Source organism: Cyprinus carpio, chromosome A20 (assembly GCF_018340385.1).
Source record: "Cyprinus carpio isolate SPL01 chromosome A20, ASM1834038v1, whole genome shotgun sequence".
Classification (NCBI taxonomy): Eukaryota; Metazoa; Chordata; class Actinopteri; order Cypriniformes; family Cyprinidae; genus Cyprinus; species Cyprinus carpio.
Genome location: NC_056591.1, coordinates 3,016,871 through 3,030,662, shown reverse-complemented (window position 1 = coordinate 3,030,662; position 13,792 = coordinate 3,016,871). Strand labels below are relative to the sequence as shown.

The following is a 13,792-nucleotide window of genomic DNA, read 5'->3' as shown; positions in this document are numbered from 1 at the left end:
AAGAAACAGAATTATGACTGTAAGTATTGGGTAAACACCTAGGCTTTAAGTTATAGTCCTCAGTGCCAGTGGTAAAGTGTTCCATAGCTTAGGAGACATAACAGAAAACGACCAGCCACCCATTAGATAGTGTAAGATAGAATAAATCTATCTTCTGGTTATTTATAATATAAATAACCAGAACATCATAGAGTCAAGTGTGGCCTCTTTTGACTTGGCCAGTGAGTTTGCATGAATAAGCCCCATTCAGGTTTGTACCATTCAGATTTTCTATAAAGATTTTTTCTGTAATTTGTTTTTACTATATCAATATTGAAAGCTAAGAAATATTCAGAAATTCTTAAAAGCATAAAAAATATGATGAATTCTAAACCTTACCACCTCCCAGACTGTGATGCGTGTATCTGGAGTCTGATCGGAGATATTCGTCAATCCAACAAAACTCTGGACCAAGTGAGGAACAGCGTGCTGAACATTTCTACCGGAGCTGCTGCCAACGACAGATTAAAGTACTACAACTACACTGCACACAGACTACAGGTATCAACACTCAAATCGCAAGCAGTTTACGGAAATGTCCACCCAGAGAATGTTGTATTTAATGAAGAGTGTATGTTGGTGTCACTGTGTTGTAACAGGATCAGTTTTTAGGCTGGAGAAATAAGTATGCAGTGATGAGAGCAGATACGGGGCGCCTGGAGGAAGAAACACAAAAACTGCTTACTTACATGGAACTGGTCGCAGAAGAGGTGCCATTCATTAATTTATTCATATATTACTTTAAGGTTAAGTGTGTAATTTCCACACCACTTGCGTCACCAAACACTCATGCCATTGGTTGAACCAACATTGTCAATGATGAGGCCTTTATGACTAGTTGAACAAACTTAGGGTTACAGAATTATTTCTTTGTAATTGTTATTTTTATATATTTAAAATACATTTATTTCATACTATATGTAATTCAAATCTATTAACATATTTACTCTATTTAGGCTTTATGATATAAAAATAATAATTAAACTTTATTTGTATTACTAATGACAGTGTCACACTACTTAATGCCTAAAATGTGTTTTAATGTCACAATTGATGAGAATTGTATGATCTTTGAATAATATCAGTCTTTAAATAAAAAAGCAGACAAAATATAACTTTTTATTGTTAGAGCCAAAACTGTGACAACACCAGTATGAACTGCTGTGCTTCCCACTCTTTGTATGGCTCACCATGCCCCATCTCAGCCATAAAGCAAACATCACATCTGAATAATGAATCAAAACAAATTATCCAACATTAAATAAACAAAATAATCATATAAAAATAATTGTGCCAAAAATCTAATCTAGGCTTGGCTCAACCTAAACTCTGTGGTGCAGGCCTCTAGTAGAGATGTTCAAATAAACAGTCAATCAATTTTGATAGTACCACAGTTTTGATAGCATCACAAATCCATCAGTTTTTAGGAAAATCAGCTTGTACTGTACTAACTGTATGCTTAGTATCTGCAAATGAAACTGGCATAGGAGAAAGTATTTCGATATCTAGAAAATTGTCTATTGATCGTTCTGAGAATGGTGAAGTGGCATGTCCATTATATCAGTCAGACATTTCAGTTGAACACTATTCAGTTTTTATTTCAGTATAATGATCAGGACCTGTGCTGGTGGTAGAATGGCTTTAGTAACAAGGTGATTGAGGATTAATCACTTGTCAGTCTAATCCTAATTTAGCAGCACCACAATAGAAAAAGAAACCATAATCATGTCAATCTGTACAGGATAGCATAATTTACCAACATATCAATATGTCCCAATGGTGGAAAACTGCTTAATGATACCATTTACCTTTACATTGTGACCAAATGTCTCATGAAAATAATATTTTTCTGGGTGTTTTATTAATCACATGCATTTCATCAACCTTGCATGCTCTGTCTTTTTCCAAATTTTCATATTCTTCACGTCAGAATTACTGTAATTTCAAAATGACAAGCTGAACTGTTTCTACTCAAAATATTTTTTTTCTATGGCAATGGCAAATAAAGCACAAGGAAAGATAGAAGACATGTCTAAATAGATTTCTATTGACAGGCATGGCATGATGACACAATCTTATCTCTCAATTTATGAATAATAAAAATAATGGTGTGGAAATTCTGACATGATTATATTCTCCTCGTCCATCTATCAAGCTTGCCCTCTCCTTCATGCTATACTGTTTATATTAGGGTGAACAGGTGCTTTCTCATGTTCTTCCAGGTGAAATGAATTAATGTTTGTTTTATTTTGTCAGGAGGAAGCAGTGCAGTTATTGGGAGAACGGGTGGATCAAGACACACTTCATAGCTCCACGTTAGCAAATGAACTTATTGCTAACCTCTCCTCACTCAATAAACTCATTGAAGGTAACGTGACCTTGTGAACTCAGTAATTTTTGGTGCTGGAGGTCTATAATACCTGGAGATTATTAATTAACTGTCTGTTATCTTTCTTAAGTATCTTAGTACTGTAGTAGTTGTTTGGCTGGAGCAGATTCCCCTCAGAGACTTGCCAACCCTCCCATAATATTTTGGCCCAAATTAAGTCACCCTGTTTGCAGTACAACTTAGATTATCAAAGTAGAATCTGGATGCACTATAATGTGCTGGTACCGTAAATGCTCTGTTCAACTACTTTTTAACCACTACGCATCTTACACCAATCAACAGCTAAAGTACATTATCACACAAAATACATTATTTTATGCATGCACACTGACCGATGTAAATTTTGACTAACAAATTTCTTACAGTAAAATAAAACGCAAGTGTCAATATGCAAGGACAAATCGAGAAAGACAGTATGTCTGTGACAGCCGTGGCCTAATGGTTAGAGGATCGGACTTGTAACACAAAGTCTCTCAAAGGCTCTCTTCCACCTTCAGTAACATGATTGAGGTGCCCTTGAGCAAGGCACCGAACCCCCAACTCTGCCGCAGCAATATGTCTGCCCACTGCTCCGAGTGTGTGTTCACTACTGTGTGTGTGCATTTGGATGGGTTAAACGCAGAGCACAAATTCCAAGTATGGGTCACAATACTTGGCCACACTTCAAGTCAAGTCACCTTTATTTATATAGCTTTTTAAACAAAACAGATTGTGTCAAAGCAACTGAACAACATTAATTAGGAAAACAGTGTGTCAGTAATGCAAAATGACTGTTAAAGGCAGTCGTCACTGTATTCAGTGCTTCAGTACTTCACGTCACAGCAAGCAATCGAAAGAGAATCTTCTATCATTGCATGCTTCAATTAAAATGCACAAGAGAGCAATGCTGGCAAATGGTGCAAACAATTCTTTGTGAATTGCTTGCAACTAAAAATGCTGAAAATTGCTGAAAAAAAAAAAAGGGTCAGAATTGTTTTGGATTATTTATGCCAGATTAAATATAAGACAGTTAATTTCTCAGTTGTAACAAATGTGACTAATCAGGATAGCCTGATATCTTGACAACACAGATTGGCTGATGGCATCACAATTACAGCACAATCCCAGGCCCTGACTATTCTGAAATGTGAAGTGATAGGTAACAGGCAAGAATGAGGAAAAAATTCTGAGTGCCCCTTAAACAAACATGAAATTAAAACAGCTTTTTATATTTTATTCTGTGTTCAGTTGGTGTTCTGATTCGAAACTTGATCTTGTCATAATACATCTGTGTGTGTGTGTGTGTGTGTGTGTGTGTGTGTGTGTGTGTGTGTGTGTGTGTGTGTGTATGTGTGTGTGTGTATTTCAGATATGATCAGGGATTGGGAATTATATGGTGTCCTTCAGGAGTTAGATCCTCAGGTAAAGCTGCAGAAAATAGCAGAAGCTGAACGGATCTTGGGCTGGATGAGAAATCTGGACCTCTCTTCTAAAGATCCGCTTGCTACTGATGAGTCCTCCGAGGCCCATGAATGTAAGGTGTTTATTTCTAACTGAATGCTGCTTGTGTGTGTGTTTGTGTGTGTGTGTGCTCTCTTTCAACCTCTGCCTTTATATGTCTGATTGTAGTGCTCCGACGTGTCCGCCACTTTGAGAAAACTCTGATGACTACACAGGGGCGTCTGTCACCTATGCAGGAAGTACTGGGTCGATTCACCTCTAAACTCTTTCAAGGTCAGGATCTCCTCAACAAAGCAGAAGACACACTGCAACAGGCACTCAACAAATACAAGACCAACCAGCTCAAACTACAAAGGACAGAGGTATCTTCTTACACCTTTTTCTGTTTATTATGAACCACTAAAACTTAACCATTGGAAATCCATAAACCACTTAATCTTATATTAAATAATCTTTTAAGTATACTTTGGATTTGCCACAAATGCTAGAGTATATCTGTCTGCGCTATTTCTCTCCAGGAGTTATGACCAATAATATGTCACTGTACTTTTTAAAACTAGAGTTTTGAGTCTCTTCCACTCCTTGCACTTGTCTAGTCAATGTGGGCATCAGTTGTTGTTGCCATAGTTTTTGTTGTAATTTTGTTTTTGTGTGATTTTGTGTGAGTGGCAGCAGTTTTGGTGTAACTGAATGAATACTATTCGTCCTAAATAGTATTCAAGATAAGGATAATTGTGTCCTCAGTTGTATTATATTGAAATTTGTATTCAAAAGGTACCCAGATGGTCTACTATTTCTGGTGAAAGTGCAAAGATCAGATGCATGCACACTCTAATGGCTAACATTGCCCTCACACCAGAGCATTTTGGAGGAGGATTTGGTTCAGAACTAATTCATAATTAATATCTCACCTGATGAAAATATATATTTTGTCAGATACAAACACTTTTGTCTTGTTATTTAATGTTCATATTGTGATTAGATGTCACAGAAATATTTCCTTCTTTTCTCAGGCACAGCAGCAGCGTCTGAAAGGCATCTATGACAGTGTCAATCAAACTACTGTTACTGCTGGGGTAATCATCTTCGAGGCAAACCAGACTGTCCTTGAGGTGAAAGACATGATCATGGTAATCTTCTTTTTATCAACTTTCTGCACAGCATATACTGTAAACTACTGTAGTCATGCAAGTTAAAACTATTTTAAGAGTTTATATTATAAATGTTAACCCCATTTATATTTTCCATTAAATAATGATTCATTCACAATAAAAATACTGTTCACCAAAGATGAATGTTTTTATTGGTACTGTTCTTATTCAATCTGTATGTATAGAGAGTGAGAGAACAGCATGCACAAATCGATGGAGCCCATGTGTCACTGGAGAGAAAGACAGACAAGTTGTCTCAGTCAGACAGAGATCTAGTTCTGAGAGCCGAGGATCGTGCTGATGACCTGCAGAGACATGCTGAAGAACTTCAGTTGTGAGTTTCAAACCAGAAATGACTAATGTTATTTCTCCATCTGTATGATGTTTGAGATGTACTGTCATTCATGGCTGTCACAAAAAGCCGAACACTCATAGGAGCATCACTGTTGCTTTCCAGCACTCAGATGACAATTGCTATGCACTCTTCTCTCGTTTAGTAATCTGAAAGGAAGTGATGCAAATGGACATGTACAGAAAGCCCTGAATGCCTTGAATGTGTATGACAATATTGTCAAAAACACTGATGACGCTAACATCACTGCCCTGACCACTCTCAACATCTCCAGCAGTACTCATGACGTAAGCATATCAATATTTTGGTTCCTATTGCTATTTCATTTGGGCATTGCAGATAATAGAAAATTAAACTAAAAAGCTCACAATTCACGAAAATACAAAAAGTTGGTAAAGTGATTGTGGCAAATGCATAATGTGATCATGTGGTAATACCATAGTATTTAGTTTTTATATATATATATATATATATATATACATATATATATATATATATATATACAGCACCACAGTACTGAATAATTAATCTATTAATGTTTCATGGTTTTTGCATGGTACTCTGAGGTACTTTAAAAAAAAAAAAAAAAACTTAAGAAAAAAAGTTAGTACCATGGTACTTTGTTAGTGTGGTTTGTGTATACTATCATTCAAAGGTTTGGAATACATGGTGATACACCTTGGTATGCTAAATGTAAAGACATAAATGTCTTATTGATTACAAACTTCTGAATGGTAATGTATCTCTGTGCAAGTTGGTAAATGTGGATACTTCACATGTATCCTGATATTTCTCTTAGGATATTGATGGATTAATCTCTCAACTGAACCTCACACACTCTCAGAGTAATGATGTCCTCACAGAGGCCTCGTCCTTGTACATTAAGCAAAGAGGTAAAGCAGAGAAAGTGCTTTTTCATACTTTTCCTACTTAGATAAAACTTGCTTCACATTTCCGTAGAATTATCAATATTGCATTTACAGTTATTTATTTAGCATTGCGTTCATCCAAAACATCTTGCAAACGAGGAACATCCCAAACAATTTGTCATAAGAGCCAACAATATTTATAGTACAAATTGCCAGGATTAAAATATTAACAGTAGTTGTGAATTAGATGTTATTTCAGAGTCTTAATGTAGAATGTGTGTTTTATTTGATTTTGCAGACGTTGAATCCACAGTCCTCGACAATAAGAAATACATTGAAGAGGCCAATGAAATGATGGGAAGCTCCTCTAAAAAAATAGTTAAGATCATCAGTGACATCAATGCAATTCATAAAGGCAAGAATAAATGGTTTCAAGCCTACTTGTGTTGCACTGCTAACTCTGCTTGTCCTGACAACTTTGGTTCTGAATTTGGCATTTGAATTCTTTCATTTGTCATTTCTGTTTTTATTTCTACACTTGATATTGCTCCTCTTCTTAAAAGTTAGAGTCAAAAGGTTGGCACCTTGGTATTATAGCAACACTTAAAGACTTTTAGAGAACTGTTAGGTAAATTGAGATTAGAAAACTAAATTTATTAAAAACAACAAAACAATAGGTTTTATGTTCTTTGGAATCACAGTGTTTAAATTTTTGGCATGCCCTTAAAAACACTTTATAAGTTTAAACTAATAAAGTACTTACAAAGCATAGATTAAATACATACTTGCATACATTAAAAATCTATATACAAATAGTGAACCTCATTCACGGTCACTGTAATTAACACAGTTTTTATTGTTTAATTAGCTTGTATGTAGTAAAGGAAATGTTAATTGGTAATAAAGGGTGAATAGTTCTTACTTTAGATTAGGTCATGGAAAATGGGAAAATGTCATTGATTAAGTGCTTTAAACCAAATTTACTGGGCCGGGTTTCCCGATAACGATTGATCTTAGCACTTAAGAGTGTTTTCTACGAGTAATTTTACGAACGTTCGCTATTGTTTCACATGCGTTTCCCAAAAATGCACTTAACACAGTTGCACGTAGACGTGCTTTAAGTGCTACTTAGGAGTCGCTATCCGTTTGTCAAGTGCTGAAATGTCACCTTATAGAATGGCTCGTAATTGTAGGCTACACACTCGTTTATTGAAATGTTAACTCAATGCTGGAATATAATATACAGCTCGAATATAATATAATATAATATAATATAATATAATATAATATAATATAATATAATATAATATAATATAATATAATATAAGTATATTTGTAGAGACTTTATTTCCAGGCCCGAGATGGCTGCACATCAGTAAGTCACTGACAGTTTATTTATTTATTGATTGATTTTTTAAGTTTATGCCTATTTTTCCCAGTCTTTGAAGCATGTTTCCTACATTATTATTTTATAATTTTTTTTGTTCAGTCATTTAATTTAGTGTGTATTTGTATTTTTTTTCTGCACTTTTTAATTATTTCATTTATAAATTTAAATTTAACTATAATCACATGAATAAAGCACTTGAATCAAGTTAAAGGTGTAATCTGCCGATTGTCTTCTTACGATGCACTTAGGGCTTTACGATTACTCCAGAGCACTCGTAGATCTACGATGATTTTCAAGTGCTACTTAAGTTACGATGCTTTTGGGAAACAGACCGTAATATTAAGATCAGTCATACGATTGTTTTTACGAACTTCTTAGGCTTACGAAGCTTTTGGGAAAGTCAGCCCTGAACATTAATTGCATTCATATTCATAAACTCTTCATAGGCATAATTGTTTTATACTGTTCGGACTGTATCATCTGTCCCCTACCTCTACCCCTATCCCTCTCTCTGAACATACTATTTAAACAAAATTGTTTCTTTTAATTTTGTTTTCAATGGGGAGTGTTAGTCTGAACAAAACAGGTTTAAAAAGTTCCAGTCAAGTTTACAGTAGACCTAGTACATAGATTGCTCTTTTCAGAGGTGAAAAAGAGTTACTTGCCAGCAGACCAGTTGATTTTCTAGTATTGCATGTGCATTTTCAAATATTTGTCATAATACATATTTGTGAATAAGTTTGTCTTTTTGTGTGTGTGTGTGTGTGTGTGTTTATCTCAGATCGAACTCCGAATCGTCTGCAGTTCACTCAGAAAGTGGCTGAGGGCACTCTGAACCGCTCTGCTGAAGTGTTGCAGATGATGACACCCATCTTAAAAAAAGTAGAGGAGTGGGATAGCAATATGAAAAACGAGGCATACTCCGCCGCAGCATTTGAGCACACTGTTCTGTCTGCTGGCAAAGCGGGTATGGTAGTCCTGCTCACCTCCACTGAACTGAGTAGCAGTACCATTTAAAAATCATTTAGGAAGCAACAGTAGCTTTTAAATGTTCTATATGTAGAAACTATAGACACATACAGTGTTTGGACTACTACTTGTTTTTACTATACTTAACACACAGCAATGGCTAGTCTGTTTAACCAGCAACAGTTAGTTGTCTTTTAATTCAATGTTAGTTTCTTAGCTAAAACTTTAATGTTGCATAGCAGCATAACTCAAAAACATATTTTCTGATAATAGCAAAATATAGTATATTTAATAGCTGAATACAAAAGAAAAATAAATAAAAAGAAAAATACAAAATTCTATCATGCTGATGAAACAAGTGTTGATTATAAATTAGAAAAAAAAATAGAAATGATAAATATTATAATTTATTTATTTTTTGGAATATAGTTTAAGTAAAAACAGACCATTTTACCACCAATTTGGGTTTGCCGTGTATATTTATGCTTATTTCAGTATAACATTGTCATTCTAATGTTCTAATAGGAGCGCTATTTATATTGCACATGGATTTTCTTCCTACAGTATATCCACCTAATTGTTAATGGACAATGGACAACAAGGCAGCAATTTGGAACAGATATATTGTGCATGTTGGCCTTTTCATTGGTGAATTTGTGCGGGATCATGAAGAGTGTTGCGAATGTTTTCTTACTCAGTTTGTGTGTGTATTTGTACGTGTTTAGTTGAAGACCTGTCAGAGATCATGCCAGAGCTGCTCAGTAAGCTGCGTGTGGTTGAAGAGAAAAAACCTGCGAATAATGTCTCCACAAACATAATGAAAATCAGAGAACTCATCGCACAGGCCCGCAGCGTCGCAAAGAAGGTACATCAGTCAATTCAAATAAACATCCAACTTGACTGATCCACATGCAAAACACAACACATTCAGTCAGTCGCATTCAGAATCTCCATTAAGATTTCATTATTAAAATATATATGACTTTCAACACAGACCTACCAAAAATCTTTTTGAAGAGTTGCACAAAAATCACAAAAGTGCATAGTCTTGCATTTGTCTTGTCTTGGGAAGGCTTAAACATTGTATTGAATTATTTTTTTAATTTTTTAGAGAGTGAAAAGTGCGAGTGATCACAGTTGCATGATACATATTCAGAAAGTCTTTAAAACCTGATACCAAGAGGTATAATAATTGGGATGCAAGTGAAAAAAGTGAGAAAAATTATTTTGTATTTCAGTTGTAAATAAAATGCAATTATGTGTTCAAAAGCATTACATTCAGTTCACACTTTTTCTTTTAAAGTAGGCTACTGTATTTTATTTCTGTATATCCTCTTTTTGAAGTACGCTAAAGAGTACTTCTTTTTCACGAGTGTAATCTGCACACTCTCCTGTGTTACACAGTGTAACTCATTGTAATGTTATTCCACAGAAGGCAAGATGAATGTGAATCTAGTTTCATTAATAAACTAAATGGAGACATGAACTCGAACAGGCTTAAACTTGACTTGAGAACTTGACGATAACAGACTTAGCTTGGCTTGACTTGAACATGAACATGAATAGACAAAACTCACCAACAGTGGGTTACACAATAAACTATGGAAATGTAAGGGCTATATTTACATGACTATGGGGATCACATGACAAAAAAATACAAAAAATAAAAAATGGGTATGCTGGGTTAATTCCTAGTCTATACGACAGCATCTTGCAAATGACTGGTTATTTACTGGTTTTAGTGTTTGCACTAGTATTGTTGAGTTGGTAGTTTCCTATGACTAAAGAAATTACTTTTGAGTTGGAACAATTCATGCTTGAAGAACCTCCATGTTTTTTGCCAGTTACATAATATACTACAACAAGAATGCATACCATATGAATGCCTCTAAGTGTAAAAGTGAAACTTTTTTATCTATAATTGCAGGTGCAAGTGTCCATGAAATTTAATGGCCAGTCTTCTGTAGAGGTTCATCCCCACTCCAACCTAGATGAGCTAAAGACAGTCACGTCCATCAGTTTCTACATTAGAGTGGACCCAGACAAAGACCCCATAGAAGATCGCTTCCTACTCTATTTGGGAGACAAGCAAGTAAGCACTAGCGAGGGATAAGTGGGCCCAAAAGTGGGGGAGTGGATGTATCTTTCATTCAAATGCTGGATTAGGAAAGAAACACCATTATTTTGTGTTACTAGAAACATACAACAGTTAATCATATTTTCATATTTGGCAGTGCAAAAATAAACAAAAGTAACATGTCTAAACACCCATGTCTACAATATTGTTTACTTAGTTTCTTGTTTATTTTACTGCTGTATAAAAGAAATATGAGTTAATGCAGGTGCCTGCATTGAAATGATGATGTGATTCTGTACACTCCAGTGAAGTATGCCAGATTGTTGTATTCTGTTGTATTTTCCGCAACCTAGCACTCAGAAACTGGCAGCAAAATGAGAACTTTTCACTGTTACCTGATTTGTATAATCCCTTTAGTGACTCTTGCTAAAACAATGTAGACAGCATGTGTAAATAAATTACACTATCAGCTGGAACAAATGACATTTAGTTAACTCCTTCCTTTCATCAGGGTGTTTTATCATTTTTATCATTTTCTTGCCCAAACTCAAGTTCTATTCCATCCCTTGCCCCTTTGCAAAGTAAACCTCAGGACATCTGCATCATAAATGTGATGAATTGATTAAAAAGGCTATTTTTCATATTTATTTATTTACATTTAATTTCATATGCACTGCATTGTCCTGTTTAATGTCGATTCTACTTCTCTGTGTGTGTAGGGACGTAAGGACTACATGGGACTGGCCATAAAGAATGATAATCTGGTGTATGTGTATAATCTGGGAGGAGAGGATGTAGAGATTCCTCTCAGTTCAAAGCCGGTCAGCTCTTGGCCTCCTGTCTTCAATCTTGTTAAAGTGGAGAGGTAGAACAACTGCTTTCATCATATGATCATGCATCATGTTTTCTTAAGGAACTGCTCACAAAGGACAGCAGCCAAAAATGGGTGTCACTATAAATACAGTTACAGTACACGTTTTCAGCACAGTTTCATCTGAACGTTTTAGAGCCAGTTGCTGTTTTTTGTTTGAAATGCATTCCATTTTGTGCTGCACCAAAATTAAAAACAAAATAAATATAATTCAAAATTTCCCTAATGAACTTGTTCCATAATTAAAACTGTTTATTAATTAATTTTGTGTCAGTTGTTTTAAGGCTTGTTAGGAAGGTTTCCTTCTTTTATATTTTCTTTAGTCATTAGTTTGCATGCACTGAATAAAAACAACAACAACAACAACTCTAATTTGTTAGAAAAAATGTGTTTTTTTTCTGTGCAGGACAATTCAAGAGTCATACTTGTTAATAAAGTTCTCAATCCTAAAATGTGAACGTATAGCCCAAGGAAAGTGAATTTGTGTATGCTACTTTCACATCAAATGCACGTCAGAAGTTTTGCCAAGGGAAAACCATGCATGCTGATATTTGTATAGGACTTAGTCTGTAATCATGGGATTTAGCCTTCTTTTTTTTTCTTTCTGGTAGGTTGGGTCGCCATGGTAAAGTGTTCCTGACAGTTCCAAGTCAAGACACCAAAGCGGAGCAGAAGTTTATCCAGAAAGGAGAGGCAGATGGGACAGAATCCTTGTTTGACCTTGATCCTAAAGACAATGTTTTTATTGTGGGAGGAGTGCCTCCTGATGTGAAGGTGAAAAAATGTATTTTCTTTTAGAAAAATGTCTCAAATACGGGTAAAGGTTCTGATATACTCACAGTGAAGTTCTTTTTCAGTCTTTGTTTAGTTATAACAAGAGGTTTGAAATATCTGTGTGGGGTATACTGCTAGTGAACATCCTGATGCTGCCCACACTGCTGTTGTTTAGATAAATATGTAAATATGTGCTGTGCCTTTCACTCTCAATAACTAATCTCTCAGTAAACACACACAACCAAATGACAGTGGTGAGAAAATTGCAGTTAAGAAAGCATCTGATCTTAATGATGTGGATATTGCACAAGATCTGTGGTTCGGCACTACAGTCAAATAAATTCACATAATGGTTACTTATATAGCAATTTATGCAATAGTTTGCTTTATAGTATTAAACACTTCAATTGTTTAATTGGAGCGGGGGGGTTACTTGTGGAAGTCTGACCTCAACGAACTGAACAGAGGAAATGAACCAGAGAAGGTTTTCACATCAAAGCAGGCAGAGTACAATGGTAGTGTGAAGGTGTTTACCAGCCAATGTGAGCTTTTCTGGAGATTTGCACTGACAAGCCATTTTAAACTCCCGGGACGAACTCCAAACAAACTTCGTTTTGGCCTGATTTCATTCAAAATGAAGTCACACCAGTTTGTTTTTAGATTTCACTTGAAGTATAACCAGGGCCTTAACACTTTATTTCGATTGTCCACTTTAGACATTTTACTAAACTGTAAGTTACTTTGCAGCTATGTCAACTACAAGTCATTAGAGTTTTAGTATTCTTAATATCTGCTAGCACTTTATTAAAAATACCCAAAAACACACACTACAAAAAATAAAAAAAACTTCAAAAACAACTTGGCTTATTCTAATAACTAACCCTAACCCAACGTAAAAATCTACTAATACTCTAATGAGAGTGGTAGATTATTGAAATAAAGTTTAACCCAGTTAAAGGGTTATGGATAAGGTTTTTTTTTTTTTTTGGTCACTGTAACACTCATATGAATAAATGTCCTTCATGTTCTTCCAGCTTCCTCCAGCTTTGAGCTTGGCTCCTTTTGTTGGTTGCATTGAATTGGAGACTTTGAATAGTGATGTCATCAGTTTGTACAACTTTAAGCAACTTCACAAAATGGATGTTGTGGAATCGATGCCTTGTCCCAGGTAAAGAAACCCATCCTTACATCCCTTCATGCTTTAAACCATAAACACTATGTAGGTGAACACCGCCTAAAGCTGGGGCTCAACAGTTTCATATGGCCTTAAGTGTTAATAGTTTATCTAACTCGATCAAAATTCACTTATTCACTTTATGGATTTTGGTTTGCCATTTAATGTTTTATTTATATATTTTAGTCTTTTTGTATTTAAATAATGTTACATCAAAGCAAGATAGTGATGTCCGTGGTCTCTTAATACCTATTTGATTTTCTAGCAGAAAATTGCAGGAATATCGTTTTAGGTCTC

General features: G+C 35.2%; 1 protein-coding gene across 4 annotated transcripts in view; it reads left to right on the top strand.

Annotated features, from left to right (window-relative positions):
• The window catches only part of LOC109113059 (laminin subunit alpha-4-like), a 67,543-nt gene that overhangs the window by 38,783 nt on the left and 14,968 nt on the right, over positions 1–13,792 (top strand). For all 4 annotated transcript variants that reach the window (XM_042777376.1, XM_042777375.1, XM_042777377.1 and 1 more), the window contains 16 exons: positions 389–540; positions 639–749; positions 2,296–2,407; positions 3,777–3,941; positions 4,037–4,230; positions 4,882–4,998; positions 5,205–5,353; positions 5,517–5,658; positions 6,171–6,264; positions 6,539–6,655; positions 8,412–8,597; positions 9,325–9,464; positions 10,527–10,691; positions 11,396–11,541; positions 12,159–12,321; positions 13,356–13,489. In XM_042777376.1, coding sequence (XP_042633310.1) covers positions 389–540; positions 639–749; positions 2,296–2,407; positions 3,777–3,941; positions 4,037–4,230; positions 4,882–4,998; positions 5,205–5,353; positions 5,517–5,658; positions 6,171–6,264; positions 6,539–6,655; positions 8,412–8,597; positions 9,325–9,464; positions 10,527–10,691; positions 11,396–11,541; positions 12,159–12,321; positions 13,356–13,489 — 2,287 coding nt within the window. The remainder of the gene's footprint in view (positions 1–388; positions 541–638; positions 750–2,295; positions 2,408–3,776; positions 3,942–4,036; positions 4,231–4,881; positions 4,999–5,204; positions 5,354–5,516; positions 5,659–6,170; positions 6,265–6,538; positions 6,656–8,411; positions 8,598–9,324; positions 9,465–10,526; positions 10,692–11,395; positions 11,542–12,158; positions 12,322–13,355; positions 13,490–13,792) is intronic.